The following is a 16,445-nucleotide window of genomic DNA, read 5'->3' on the forward strand; positions in this document are numbered from 1 at the left end:
TTACTTTTTAATTCTTACAGCAGCATTGAGAGGACTGTACTATTATCAGCATTCTACAGATGCATGGATAACTTGTTAATGGATAAGTAACTTACCTAGGCTTGTACCACAAGTGGTATAATTGGGATTTGGACCGAGGCATTCTGGTTAATTTTTTAATTATTAGTTAAAATACTATATGTAATAATAATTCTCCAGTGACATTTCTATTTATTTCCTCTTATCTAAGAAAGTGGATGTGTGAAAGGTTAAATTTGATGTTTCCGTAGGCCCTTAAGTGGTCACTTATTTTCCTACCTTCTACCATTTGTCCAATAATTAACCCAATAATAATGGACAAGAATTCTAAAATTATTATCTAGAGTGCAAGTTAAATTTATTTTGTTTTAAAAAAGTAGCTTAATAAGGGAATATTGTAAATAATGAAGAGAGACAGAAAATGATAAAGGGAGAGGAGATGAGTCAAAGCTGCTGTGGAAACAAGAGGATTAGTAATTTAGAAACAAACAATCCAGATACGTGTGTTTTTTTCATGATGCATGAAATTTGTATTCATACAAACTAAGATTGCTTTTCAGGCTCCTAGAAGAGCTCCATTAAATGTTGTCTTAAGACTTGTGACTCTAAACTTCCACTATTGTTACATAACGAGGGATTGTCAGAATAGATCAACCACGAGTAAGTGATGCAGAGGTCAAAACCTGAAGCACAGACAATATCAGCTGTCCTGGCACTTTGTTCTGATCCGCATCTAAGTCCTGGCATCTATTTGTTCAACCAGGAAATTTTCATATGAATCCTAAGCCATTTTATAGAACCAGAATGTATATATCCAAAGATTAAAATTTTATATCGTTTATTTATCTATCACTGACATAAGGGAGGAATGAGGAGTTGAATAATGGAGAGAGTAGCAAGAAGAGAAGTCAGGCAGGAGACTGGAACAAACGAGCTTGAAGTAACAACCTCACAAGTGAGTGAAGCACTTCCACAAGTATAAAAGGATGGATTACCAACCTTTACATGAATGATATATTTGCCTAAACATTTGTTTTGTTCAGATCACAAAGCATCTAGTATTTTAAATTTTATGCCTCCAGTTAACAGATGTATTATGTAGATTGCCACCAACACACAACTTTCTGTTTTTTCATAAGAAAACTATTGCATATATACACAAACTTGTGTGTTTGAGCCATGAAGGTTTTAGAATTTTTTAATCTGATTTCTGAATTTAGTTAAAAACCTAGCCTGCAAATTCTGTGACAGTCTTAAGAGATATATGGCCATTAAAGTGCTTTTAATAGCGTGGAGGATGAAAAACACTAATGAAAACATCCCACCATGCAGCAGATATTAAATGTTTGGTCTCTAATGTGTAGACTGTTTTACAAACACATCTCCAATCTTAAACCCACAGAAGAAAACAATATAACTCATACAGAAAGTGGTTGGAAAGCTACTTGATAGGTTTTCAAGTCACTGCAGACTCTGATTGATAAAATATAATCATACCTCCAAAGTAACTTTCTAAGATACCAATGTGACAAAAATAGCAAAAATTAATAATAATGATAAGACCACACAATACTAAAAATGACTTTTATCCATCAGGGTCTAGAAAGAAACAGATGGCATTTCCAAATTGGATAATTTGGGGAGAGTTAATAGTCACTTTACAATGAGCATGAGCAGAATATGTTGAAAATATAAGGAACAGTTGCATATCCCATGAGTGGAAACAGCAGTAGGTGGTTACCACCCATAGTCTTGAAAAAAATAAGGAGAAGGAGCATTTTCCAGAACTTAGAGAAAGTCATCCATTTTTGTAGAAAGCTACCTAACAAATACTGAGACCTTCAATTGAAGGACAAAGTTAGCTTGTGGTGATCCCTCAAGGAAGGGATAATTACTCTAAACTCACTCTCTTCCATTCCTGTAATCGCCTACCGGGACTCTGCATTAATTCTCATTGGTAGAATGAAACTGAAAGCCAGGAGAAAAGCAGCCTTGGTGAGATCCAACCAGGTGTGCTTCCTGGGCACAGAGTGGGGTGGAGAAGAGTGGGACATGGATCTACAGAGACTGATGGAAGATATGTCTAGCACACCTGTGAAAATAACATTTGAAACAAAAATGAACATATGATACTTCAATTATTACTGCAACTGGCATTTCCAACAGAAAAAAATAAAGATTCTAAAACTCAATGGAATGTTAAGCACTTATAGGAAAAAAGATTGAATTAATTAATAAGCAATAGGTCTTTACATATGTTTTGGAAAATTAAATTTACAGAATGAAAACTGTTGGCAGATTTTTCTTTGGGTGATCTTAAGAAGACTACTGTGAGAGAAGGATTTTGTAAATTACATGTGTAATATACAAAAAAAATACAAGTCATTCACAAAACTTCTTGTCTTATTAATTAAGAAGTTTGCCATACTTCTGATCATCTAAAACACAACCAGAGGTGTGGCAAGCTTTCTGTTCTTATATGAGCATAGTCATGTAAAAGAGAATTTTGGGAAAAATAAACCTGCCCATATATCATTTTTTATAAAGGTTCAACAAGTGTTACACTAAAAGCTTATGCTGACCTGACTTTATATATTGCTTTAAAAAAGGCAATCACCTTTTCACACAAGCAATTGAAGTAAAATAATCACTTTCTGCATTTTAGCAATCATTGAATGCTCTTATTTTCTGTCCTTTCATAGCTATAAAGACGTGTGAATTCAATCCTCAAGGCTTTTTCCATGGTGCTTTTGCAATTTAGCCAATGATCACTTTGCTATATTCTTTTTCTTTTCACCCAAATTAGAGTCCATTTGAAACATTTTCAGTACAAGAGTGAGCAAACTTAAAAAAAATTTTTTTGGTTCTCTTGCTAGGAATTACAATTACTAACTTGTTCAGAATGGCAACTTATTTTTCAGTAGAGAGTGTTTTATAAGTGTGTAGAGCAAGGGTGTAGTTTTGAATGATATTTTTTAGGGAGAAAAGAGAGCTCTCCTTCAGATATTTTTTATATTATTTCCTATCCAATTGTTTGGGCTGCACAATTATAAATACAACTTATATTAATGGTCATGATTAATAAATGTGTAAGTATAGAATATATTATGTTGGTGCAAAAGTAATTGCAGTTTTGCCATTGCATGTAATAGCAAAAATCTCAATAACTTTGGCACCAACCTAATATCTGTACCAAAATTCAGATGGCTTGTTGTGATATGTCTTCTTTTTATAGGATAGTCTTTGAATGGTCATCACTTTTCAAATTAGTGGCCTTGTACTTAGAGAAAAGTCCTAAGAGGTGTATAGAAGTACCTTCAAAATAGCCTTCTGGTCACAATTGCTAGACTTTTTATACTGATGAAGCTAAATGAAGAGATTAGTAAGTTTATCCATCATATTTAACATTTAGGGAATATGTTCATTTTTAAGCAAATTAGGAGTGTTTGTAGAAATTTCTATGTAATGCAAAATTTAGTAATAAATGTGACAACTTACAAGGAATTGTCCTTATTGTCTTTCTAGGGCATCTAAATGTAATAATCCTAGTTTATGTTATATAGTGCTTTACAATTTGAAATGTACTTTTCCGAAGTTTATCATGTTTGCTTCAACAGAAATTCCATAAGGTAAATATGCAGGTCCCTTTACACCTATTTTGCAAGTTCAGCAAGCTAGAGGTAGAGAAGGCTCATGATTTTCTTACCATCACATGGTTAGTCATGAAGCTGCAATTCTAATGCAAGCATTGTAACCACAAATCTTGTGATTTTTCTACCAATCCCATTTGACTAAATAAATAATTTAGTGCCTTTATAATCCAAGTCCTCTATTCTCTTGGGGAATATAACATTTTTTCTTGCAACTCTTATTGATGACACACACATACACACAACACGCACACACACCCCACATATATATACCTTTATGATATACACCCTATTGAGTAAGGCTAATTTTGCCATTTTTGTTTTTTAAAGTTTCTTAATTAGATGTTTTATTGTTTAAAAGATTATGAAAAACAAGTAAAATTTAATTTAGTTTCTTTTTTATTTTTTAAAATTAGAGATGAGGTATCACCATGTTGCCCAGGCTGGTCTTGAACTCCTGGGCTCAAGCTATCCTCCCATTTTGGCTTCCCAAAGTGCTGGGATTACAGGTGTGAGCCACCATGCCTGGCCTTAAACAAGTAAAACTTTACACACAAAGTTGTTTAAAGAAAATGCTAGGCTATTCCCATGAGCCTGACTCCTTCCCTTCAATCCCACCATGCTAAGGACTAAAGCCAACCTTCGTGCATAGATTGCTGTGTTCATGGCCAACACTGGATTAACATATTTCTGCTCAATCAAACATATATCTGTAAATACATGAACAGATGTAGGGGTTCTGTTTGTTTTTAAATAAATGGAATTACTCTTTATACATAATCTATTTAATTATTTTTAAAGAAATGGAATTATCCTCTATGCATTTCCTGTAACTTTATAACTTTAACACTATATCATGAACATTACCATTTGCCAATAAAGATATAACTTTATATTTTCATTATAATTTCTGTATGTACATCATACCCATATATAATTTTACACAAACAGAGATCTAACATCCTCTTTTGCTTTTTAAGATTCCCTGCCCCACTCCATCTCCTCTCTTTTCTTCTTTCCCCTTCTGCTGGATTCTCTCTCTTCCTTCCCCCTGCCACTATCCAAAAACTCATGTTAATATAGTTTTGCACAACCTTTTTTCCATGCTCATATAGTTATATATAGCTGCATATCTATACACAGACATGTGCATACATACATACTTACAGAAGTTCTATCCTGGTATTTTACAAAGAATCATAGTATTCCACTTCTCTTTACTTTCCACTCTCGAAGTTGTCTTATGGAAATCTCTCAGATGCCAGAGATCCAATTCATTTTTTTTATGACTGCATATTTGGCAGTCTACTATAAGGTTTGGCTCTACTATAAATTACTTAACCATTCTTTATTGATGAGCATTGTTTATTCTATTAGTCCAGAGAGAGAAATGATGCCTTTTGTTTTAGCACAGATAATTTAATATAAAGATGTATTCCATGGCTGTAAAAGATCATTAACTAGGTAATTGGAAAAAAAATAAAAGAACACAAAGATGTTACAAAGAGGAATCGTAGGAAGCAACCATCTTGCGTAGGTCTGGGTGAACAGGGGAAGGAAATTAAAATTATTAAAAGCTTGGATGAGGGACCCATGGAATTGGAACTCAAACCTCTTGGAAAACAATGGACCAGCTGGTCTTCAAAAGAGTACAATAAGCCTATTTCTGAAGGTGTTAGAAACCCTGTAACCAGCTGCCACCTGCAGCTACAGGAGGGGATTGCAACTGACTCCCAGGATGAAGAAGCATTTCTAGGATGATGCAAACACAAGAAGCCTACAGAAATCAAATAGATGGAACAAATCCTGATTTCCTTTTCTGGCCTTCTAGTTTCCCTGTGGGCCCCTGCAACCCCCACTCCCCTATAAGCAGAGGTTAGTAGGGAGCAGATGACAAAACAGAAAAGTGATTTGTGGAGTCCCAGCCCAGAACAGAAGTTCGAAGTGTGGGTTTAAAGCTTTGAGACATTAACTTAACAACTGTCACATCTTTATTGCTAGGATTTTTTTTTTTTTAGTTTAAAACAGAGTTGTATTAAGTGGCCTCATTCACATATTTTTATGTACTAGTGCTTGTATTTCTCTGGGAGAGATTCCCAAGAGTGAAATTACTGCATGAAGTGATATTTTTAATTTCAGTATATGTTGCCAGATGTTTTTTCAATGATATTGCAGAAAAAAATCACATTTCTAATAGCAATTTTTGAGAGTACTCATTCTTCCTATTCCTATCAGCAACAGAAGCCATTACTATTAAATTTTTTCATTGCGATAAGTAAAAAGCAATGTCTTGTTATTAGTTTAATTCACATTTTGCTGACAGCTCATGCTTTTGAGCATCTTGCCATATATTTATTGACAATATGTAGTTCTTTTTTTGTGAATTTCTGTCTCTAGCTTTTGCTCATTTTTTCTATTGTGTTCCTTTCTGTGGTCTCTTTTGTGAATAGATGAAACCGTTTTGCCTATTCTAGACATTAAACTTTATCAGTCTTTTGCGTTTCATTGTTTTCTAACACAATTGTTTACTCACTTTGATTTTTTTATATTTTCCCAGACAGAAGGTAATAAGATATACCAATGACTTACAGTTTCTGGTTCCCGTCTTAGCTATGTAAATCTCACCCACCCCAAGACTGAATTTATAATTTGGACTTATTTCAAAGTGTGATTTTTAATTTTAACCTTTAAGACTTTGTTGCATCAGGACTCTATGATTATACATGCTAAGTGATAGGGGCCTGGCTTTTTCTTCCACATAGACAGCCAGTTGTCCAGCAACATTTATTATATCAACTAACCTCAGTAGTGACCGGAAACAATTTCTATATGTGATGTTCTTATTTTTTCTGGATTTTCTATTCTTGATTACACTGATCTTTTGGTTAATTTGTATGCCAGTACCATATTGACTTAATCATAGTGACTTTTAATATGTGCAATGCCTAGCATAAGAAGCGCTCCTTTTTTTAACTATTTTCTTGACTATTCTCAGATATTTCTTTTTTTTATTGTATATGTTCTTTAAGATCATTTTATCTATCTTCTTTCTTCTCCAGAAAACAAGAAATAAATTCTATTGGAGACTTAATTGGAACTGCATTCTACTCCTATGTCAATTTGTAAAGGGTTTATATGTTAGAAAATTATCTTCCCATCAAATATAGTACTTTCATTTGTTCAGATGACGATTTATACTCCTCAGTAAGATTTTATAGAATATATTTTTGAATAAAATTTCATGTCCTTGTTAAATTTATTGCTAAGTGTTTTGTAGTTTTCATTTTCATTATTACATTTCTGGGTATTTATTGCTAAAAGAAAGCTATTGATTTTATAGTGTTTCCTTTAGGATGGACACAGTATTATAATAAATAAATAAATAAAAGTAATGGTTCACAAGAAATACACTTTTTTTTCTCTCTGATAACAGTTTAGAGTATATACTCCAAGTTAACAGAAGGCTTTTCATATGTAGTCACTCCAAGACCCACAAGAATTCAGCTCTACTGTCTTTGATAGGTGGCTTTCTGCCTTGCCCTGATAGGTTTCATCCCAGTTTAGAGCAGTAGGAAAAAAGCATTTTAGAAATTGTATTGGAGATTCAGGTGGCAGGCAGGAAATTGACAATTGTTAGTTCTGGTCATGTCTCGTTGGAAGTAATCTGATCTTAGGCAACCTGTAACCAAAGGAAGGCTGGGAGATGTAATGCCTCTGTGAAGATGTATATTCAGTTACTATTCCATTGCAAGAGATTTTAGGAAATCTAGTAGACTCTACCATGATATAATTGTCCTATATCTAATGACTGTACTAAAGTCTAATTAACTGCAGAAGTTTTGTTTCTTAACCAGAGACACTTGGGATTTCTAAGATACTACGTCATTAATAAAAAAGAATTGTTTTATTGCTTCTTTTTCAACATCTTTTCTGCCAAATACTCCATTTCCTTTTTATTTTTGCTAAAAATTCTGAGACAAGTTGAATAATAATAGCAAGCATCCCAATGTAAGTCCTATAATTTTTATAGTTTCTGTATTTTACCAATTAGAGTTATATTTTGTATTTTTTTAGAATATTGTCTTTATTACTATAAGGGGTATATTTGGAGCTTATGTTAGAGTAAGACTGCCAAAGTTTGCCAAATATTTTTCAGAATTTAATTATAAAATCGTATTTGTCTCTTTCAATGTATTAATCTAATGGACTGTGTTGACAAGTGTCCTGATTTTTTAAAACCTGAAATACATTCCATTTTTTCTATGCTTAGGGAATTTAGTGATACACTGCTTAAGTATCATAGATATATGCTACTATCAAATATACACTAATTTTTTAACACTTTCTGCATCTGTAGTTCCAAATTAGATCAGAGCACAATTTTCTTTTTCTTTTTCTTTTCTCTACTGTTTTGATGGCGGTGGTGGTGGTGGTGAGGTAGGAGGTACTATCTTAACACATTTTAAGTTTTATTTATGCCATGTTTATAATATGGATTAGGGAAATTTATGTTCCTATGATGATAATAGTATAAATTATATTGGAATTATGTGTTCTTTAAAGTAAACTATACCTCAGTTCTAAAGTGAGCATGTCCTTATCCATTTTAGGAGCATATAGACTTTTATTTACTTTTTGAATATTTTCTTGATTAACTATCTTATCATGTTTTTCTCATTTTCTTGAACAAATTCTGGTTTTACTGGTATATGATTTATTTCCTCTACATTTTTATGTTTGTTCCAATAATGTTACATGTAGTACTCTTTTTATAGAGTTTTTTTTCGGGGGGGGGGCTATGATTATTTATCATTTCTCATGTCATATTTTTTTGTTCTCTCTTTCCCTTAATAAGTCTTATAGGAAGTTCACCTATTTTGCAATGATTTTCAAACTTTGTTTAAGAAAAATCTTATCCTTTCTCTAACAAATTAATTTAATTAGTTTTAGCTTTAGTTTCTTTGATTACATTCTTGTATTCTTTAATAATTAAACCATTTACAGTTATAAACTTTCATCTGGATACAGCTTTTTGCTGTATTCTATAGGTTTTAATATGATAGATTCTACAGTTTCTAGCTATATTTTAGAGTTTTCATTTCTTTAGACCAAGTATTATATAAAAGTATCTTAATTCTTGGGTCATTAAGACTTATGAGTCATGTTTCAAAACTGGATTTCTGATTGTTTTGGCTCAATATTGAAAAATAAAAGACCCTATAAAACCTCTACTTAGAAATGTTTGTTAAGGTAATAATAAAATAATTTTTAAATATTTTATAGACATTAAATGTTTATCCCTTAATGGGAATGAGTTTTTTATATATGTCTTGTCAAATTTTATTACAGTATTCAATTTCACTACATACTTGCTTATTTTTTATTTACAAATGACATTGTTTAAGACTTTTCTTCTATTCCAATCTATAATTACCCTAGTAAAAATTGCTCTACGGTCTACTTAAAATTTTTCAGATGACCCTCCAAATTACCTTATTTTCTCCTTTAAAATACTTTTGAAGGATTTTTAACCTGAAAAGGGGGGTAAATAAAATTACAGAATGACATCATATTAGTGGTCTTTGTAGGAATGTCTTAGTCTGGTTTCTTCCTGCAGGAAAATTTAGGGTTTTTTTCAGGTTACATTAAAGAAAAACAAAAAAAATACTTTTTTAAGCTTTATTCTGTCCCTCAGTCAATGACATAGTATACAAAAATTTATATGTAGATTCATACCCGTCCCGTCATGGTGCATATTCTTTAGGACAGACCGCTTTGTTTTAAAGGAACTGTGTCACTTTCCTTAGTGTGTAACATTAAAAATACATTAAAACTTGATAATAATTTTCTCATTTGTTAATCATTTTTCCTCGCTAATAAAATGAATCCAACCATGTTTAGTAAGATCGATTTTGAAAAACAATAATCCCAAAACTAAACTATCGATATCAGACACCTTTATAGCAAACCAAAAATTGGGAACTTCTTGAAAATACTAAAATAGACTTACAAAACTGGAAGTCTCTCTCTCTCTGTCCGTATACTGTAGATGACATGCTAAAATCCAACATTCCTGCCTAATGATCCCACACATTCCTTGCAGACTCTTTAGGAGCTCTTGTTGCTTCCAGCTTTTATTGACTTAAAGGTCACTATAATTTGGGTGCCAGTAAGTTATGTTAGATTCTGAGATTCTGAAACAGCTTATATTTAATATAAGGTAAAGTAGTTTAACTGACTGTAATGAGGTATGACAACCATATTGACTACTCTGCAAAGAATATACATCATTGCAATAGTAATGGGACAAGCCACCCAATTAATTAGTAGCAAATTGGACAGATTGCTTTGGAAGTTTTCCAAGAGAGAAAGTGCTTCAGGTGCTTTGCTTCAAAAGCAAGGCAAATCAGCTTTCTTAATCCTCCTGGACAGAAAATGATTTCATTTTTAATTTTTAAATTGTATGTGCCAGAATCAAAGGCAGAATTGCAAGATACAGTAGAACTAAGATGTTTATGTAAAAAAAAAAAAAAAGGTGTGGTGACCTAATGATCATCATGATTTTTAAAGAAAGCTATTTCAGTGTTTCTTATACCTGTGGATTATAATGGAAATATCATAACTTCACAATTTATAAAATGTTTTCATCTATTACTCATTTGATCCTTACACAGATTTCCAAGATGTTATCTTTACCCATTTTACAATGAGGAAATTGAAGTCCTGGAATGTCAAACAATGTACTCCTCCCAGAGCTAGTACATCATCAGAGTTATTGCAAGGCGGTCTCTTACTTTCCATCACTGCCAGCACAGCATAGTGTACACCACGGTGCTCCCACATGTTAGCTTTTCTGATGCACCTTCCTTTTCCATGTACTGGTATAGAAACAATAGAGAACTTAGCCATGGCAGAAATGTTAACCTGTGCCTGTTTGTTTATTTCAATGCATGACCTTCTAATTGGAGAAAATAAAGCCAATCCATTTCACGTTAAAAGTTCCTTTGAAGTACTAAATAGTCAAGCAGATGCTTTTCCCCCATTCAACTGGTGGATGCCGGTAGAGAGTGTGAAAATAATATTCTTGTTATAACTCTATGGTAAACTCACACAATTGTAAAGTGAGTCTGGCCTTTCTTGTTTTATATCAAAACACCACGAAGTCCCATATAGTTTGAAAAATTAAGTAATCCTATGCAAAATTAAATTTCTTATTTTGCTTGATTCCTGGGGAAGCACCTTTCAATTTTAGTTCTTAATCATGTCCTCAAATATCATGTAAATATAGAAAACATAAAAAAAAACCACTGCTACCAGTCTCTCCCAAAGCCTAATATATTATGTGACTCTGTTCTACACAATAATGTGTCAGAATCCTAAATTTCACTGAGAAGGAAAGATGGATTGATTTTGTTTTCTAGTCTCTAGAAGAGTAGTTGGGATGTCAGTAGAAAAGTGCCTCTCTCCATCACCAGTGGAGCTAATCAGGAAAAAATGTCTGCGATAGCATACACATTAATCTCCAGCTGGAGCATGGGGCTGTTACGAGGTGTAACTAACCGTATCGTTGTGACTCATCTCGGTCTGTAATAACATGCTCCACAGTGACATCAGTGGTTGTATGAGATGGATGTTGCATGTAAAGAAAAAGGTATTGTTAAGCTGGAATATTTGTAAGCCTGCACATGTTACAGTGACAGTTTGCAGTGAATGCAGCCACTGTTTTTCTGCAATAACACATCTGCCATATCCTGTTATCACTGTGTTTCTAAATCTGTCTCAAGTAGTCATCATGGGACAATTTCAGCTCCACGGATTGTTATAACAACTTAGTTCTCAAAAATGACCTCTGTCAAAATGCATTGCAGTTGCCTACTCAGGCCCACTATGGGGCTGAGTCCAGAAGTTCAAAAGAAAAAAATTCTTACACAGGTAAATTATTTCAGTGGCAATGTCATTTCAGATCCTTTATAAAGTTTTAGTATTCAGAATTGATTCTTCCAGCAACATTTTCTCTATAGAAGGAGAGGTGCACATTGATCTTTTATCTCTTTCTACATGTAAAATGCATAATGCTTATAAACTGATTTTTCCAGTCAATTATCCACCAGCACATAATTGGCAGAGTATAAAAGCAGCTATATAATTTTCAGGAACACAATGTCTCTGGGCTTTAAATGAGAGGCCCAGCTACTTAAGGTTTATTTCTACTTTAAAATTGTATGACTTTTTAAAAAACATTTATTCAAAAGGTTTTTTAATGTCTCTTTTCCACTAAATAAAAAATTCTTTAAGAGGAAAGAACTGAGGATATAAATATTTACAAAAGTTTTAAGTTTTAATTTAAAAATATATAACCAGAAGTATCTTAATTTTTAAAAAGCCAATGTTTTAATTTTGATGTAAAATAACAAAAATAATTTAAAAATGCATTTTTAGAAGAATACAAAGTAGATGTAGATACCACATACCCAGCACAGAATATTTAATGACACTGAAAACCAGAATTTATTCAGCATTTCCTAGTTGTGAGGGCAAAAGGGGAAATAGTATATTACACTTTTGCTGTCTAATTTTAGTTCAAAGAATTTCATTATTTTTTCTAGAGAAATAATTATTTCCTGGAAACAAATATCACTTCTAACCTGATTAATAGTCAGATGCTAATTGAAGCATTTTTAAAAGTACACTAATTTGTATTAGATAAATATAATTTCATAAAAGAAAAACATTCTGTGTAAGCAATTAGTACATCTATCAGTCAAAACAACATAGAGACCATTCACAACTTTCCCTGTGCTGTGGTTTCTCTTCTCAGTGGTATAGTATGGTGAAAGTGCCATACCTTCTTTTAATCCATCTTTCTAATTTTATTTTTTCAGAATGAAAAATCCCCAGGGCGATCTGCAAGTCGATCAAGTAACATTTCTAAAGTAGGTGAAATGTACTCATTTTCTTGTTTGTTTAATTCTATGCTTCATGATTTCACATACATGTTTATAATGCTTAACCTATAATTGTTATCTGTGAGGAGAACACAAATGTGACTTGTTCATGGTTTCAACTATTTTAAGATTTTACTGTAATAAAAATACATGATTTTACACAAGAAAATAAGTTAAGCTATTTTTTTCTTTTTCCATGTTGTGTAGAAGAGGTAATTTGCTACTTTCTGTGTTTTTTTTTTTTTTTTCTTTCTTTCTTGAGACAGAGTCTCACTCTGTTGCCCAGGCTGGAGTGCAATGGTGAGATCTTGGCTCACTGCAACCTCCACCTCCCAGGTTCAAGCAATTCTGCCTCAGCCTCCTGAGTAACTGGGATTACAGGTGCCCATCACCATACCCAGCTAATTTTTGCATTTTTAGTAGAGATAATGTTTCACCATGTTGGCCAGGGTGTTCTTGAACTGAGCTCAAGTGATCTGCCCACCTCAGCCTCCCAAAGTACTGGGATTACAGGCATGAGCCACCATGACTGGGCAATTTGCTACTCGCATAGTGTCATGTAAAGTATATTCTTTCTCTTGTTTCAAACACCATAAATCTGCCATATATTCAAGTTGAAACTATATCAACATTGATGGTATAATTCTCGTGAATTTAATTGTTCTGGAGTTTGAGCTGAACTCTGTGGGGATTTAACTATCTTTGTCACCAAGGCAAGTTTAGAAATCAATTTAATAAAAACATCAGTTTGGTCATATTTAGTTTGTAGAATCAGTGGACAATAAAACAAAATAGTCCCTAGATCATATATAAATCTAAGTAGGGCACCAGAGTGTTGAAAAGATTATTGTTTGAGAGACATACTCTAGATTTTATGTTGCCTAAAAGACAAGATGTAAGGGCTATTCTTTAAAATGAGTCACCATGTGATATATACACCTGGTGCTTGGGAAGCGAAAAGTAATTTAGAGTCATTTGTCAAAATGGAAAATAGTGACTTTCAAAAATATAATTAGAAGCAAGATGGATTTGTCATGATTAGAGCTTCCATTTCAGGCTTCCCACTTGCCAGGACCTTTCCACATTCCTGAAATTAACTTTGTATTAGTAATTTTATATTACTTACTTTCAAGAGGATCCCAAAATAGTAATCATCTTCAGGCATTACAGAAAGTAGATCAACATCCAATTTAGAGAAGTTGTTTTCTTCTCTTCTGTTTTCAGAAACAAAAGGTTTTACAGCTCATTAAGAAGAAAGTTGTGACCACAGTATCAACATTATCTTATGCTGGTTTCCAAATCCCAGTTTTGTCAAGAAATGCCAATGGTCAGATGACATCTGCACACACACTGGGATTTATATGAGCAGACCCTACTATGTTTTTAAGAATAAACATTCCTGCCCATTCCTCCACAGGGAGACATGTCTCTGTCTTGCAACATCATCCACTATACTAACATTCTTTAGGATAGTCTAGTATCAGTCAATGTGTTTGCTTGCAAGACATGCAGAGATGTGAGGGACACATAGAGAACTGTACCTCAGTCAGTGCTTGGTACTGAACATTTCTAATTATATTCAAATCTATGTCCCTTCAGAGATATTTGAGAGGCCATGAGGCCTACTGGTTAAGAGCACTAACTCTGAAGAGTAAGGATCTGAGTGAAAGTCACCACTCTGTCACTTCCTACTATCATGACCCTGAGATGTTCACTTTACCTTCCTGAGACACAGTTACCTCCTTTATGACATAGGGATGATGATAATATCAGTCACCTGAAGGAGGTTTTCTTAAGTGGTTATAAATTAAAATAGTGCCTTTCAAATGTCTATCACCCTAGTTTCACAATGAAGAGCCTTGCCCAAAACTACAGAACTCTGTCACCTTCCTCAACTTGAATACTAATGTTGAATACGTAAGGACCTAAAAACTTGGAAACAGTACTGACAACGCCTTTGTTAGACCAAATACTGTTTCATGATCCAGGGGTGAAATTATATCTGCATTTCTAAACTGCTCTTTGAGTTTTACTTAATGCAGTTTGTTTATAATGTTTTAGTCTTTTATGTTTTAAGAAATAGAAAAATCAAGAGTGTAGTTTCCCTTCTATGAGTTCTTCTTCAGGGTCTAGTATGTATCAATTGTACTTCTGTGTGGGAGACAACTAATTACAAAAATGTATCCTATTCAGAAAGAAATGAAAAACTCTATTGTTAAGCATCACTTAAACTGTACCACAAAAACACCACCATCAGACAGTGGTAGGAATGAACAGATTTCAGAGCACACGAGTTTACCTATTTAAACCAATTTAACTTTCCCATTATGTTCACAATGAGTCACAATGTTAATACGTTGTTGAGTTCTCACTCCTTTTTCATAAATTGATAAGTGAAAAATTATTTATTGACTACATCATCTATCAATCATGAAATGGCCAAATCTAGAAATACTTAGGTTCTTTAATTTGGAAAGTATTGGAGAAGAAAACTTTTAACATTGGAGCAAAGATTTTTTTTTCCTTAATTTTATCAAAATAATTTTTTATGTTGAAGACAGAGCATTTCTAGGGTATAAGAATCAGTACATAGCGCATGCCTGTAATCCCAGCTACTCAGGAGGCTGAGGCAGGAGAATTGCCTGAACCCAGGAGGCGGAGGTTGCGGTGAGCCGAGATCACGCCATTGCACTCCAGCTTGGGTAACAAGAGCGAAATTCCATCTCAAAAAAAAAAAAAAAAAAAAAAAGAATCAGTACAATGGAGTGATTGGATGGATAGCAGAGTAGCTCTTAGGAATCTTAGGAAGGTTTAACATCCCTAATGACTTTGTAAAAGGAGCATATATACATATATTAGTATCTACCTCTTACAGTACTGCTTATAACAGTGCTTGGCCTGTATTAGCTATTTTTATTATGGGGTTCTTAATATTTCTATATCAGTGACAGCTTCAAACGAGTGCTCAGTAAACATCTTTTGAAGTAAGTAAATTGGAGACATGGTCTATAATATATGCAATGTTTTATAGGTATAATAATAAAATGCAGAGTGGGCTGGCTTAAGGAAGATGTTAGTGATCTGAGGTTATTGTCCTGAAAAAATTGCATATTTCTATTTCCAAAAAAAGTGTACATATATTTGACGATAATAAACTGTCTTATGTCAGTAATAGTGTTATTCATAATGGGTTTGTTACTTTTTATCTGCTTATGCCATCTTCTGTCCTTAGACACAGGAATATCACAGACAGTACAGAGGACTCCATCCATAATGGAATGGAAAAATTGTCCTTTGTATTTCTAAGTCTGCTTTTCTGCCTATTTCTTGCAGTTATTTAATGAATCAAACTTTCTCATTGGCAATATTTGTTGAGTGTCACGTATCAAAAATATTTCTCTATACAGGGAATTATGGAATAATAAAAAAGTTTCCTTCCCCAGTTCTCAGTGAGCTTACAGTGAAATTGTATAACTAACAATGCATAGAATTGTTAACATAACAGACCTGAGACTCCTATTCTGAGAAAAGCCTGCGGCAAGATTACCCTTGGCTGACATCTGGAAACTTAGATTCCATAGGTAGTGCTTCACCCGGCCTATTAAAAATGATTCGCTGTGCCTGAACTGCAAACAATACAGCTATCCTAAGCACATGCCTTCCTTCTGGGAGTCTGGAGTCTTGGTACATGTGCTTGCCTACACACTCAGCCCCCAGTAATAACTTTGAGCACTGAGTCTCTTATGAGCTGCCCTGGTGGCAACACTCTTCACATGTGTCGTCAAACTCACTGAGCACATCCCAGCACACCCACTGGATGAACTTTTGGAAG

General features: G+C 33.5%; 1 protein-coding gene across 14 annotated transcripts in view; it reads left to right on the plus strand.

The window, feature by feature from the left end:
• Nucleotides 1–16,445, plus strand: part of MARCHF1 (membrane associated ring-CH-type finger 1) — a 933,735-nt gene that overhangs the window by 751,595 nt on the left and 165,695 nt on the right. For 13 of the 14 annotated variants that reach the window (XM_035292742.3, XM_054252825.2, XM_054252826.2 and 10 more), the window contains one exon: nt 12,551–12,601. The exons of the other annotated variant lie outside the window; for it this stretch is intronic. In XM_035292742.3, coding sequence (XP_035148633.1) covers nt 12,551–12,601 — 51 coding nt within the window. The remainder of the gene's footprint in view (nt 1–12,550; nt 12,602–16,445) is intronic. 14 annotated transcript variants of the gene reach the window in all.

This window comes from Callithrix jacchus, chromosome 3 (assembly GCF_049354715.1).
Source record: "Callithrix jacchus isolate 240 chromosome 3, calJac240_pri, whole genome shotgun sequence".
NCBI classification, from domain to species: Eukaryota; Metazoa; Chordata; class Mammalia; order Primates; family Cebidae; genus Callithrix; species Callithrix jacchus.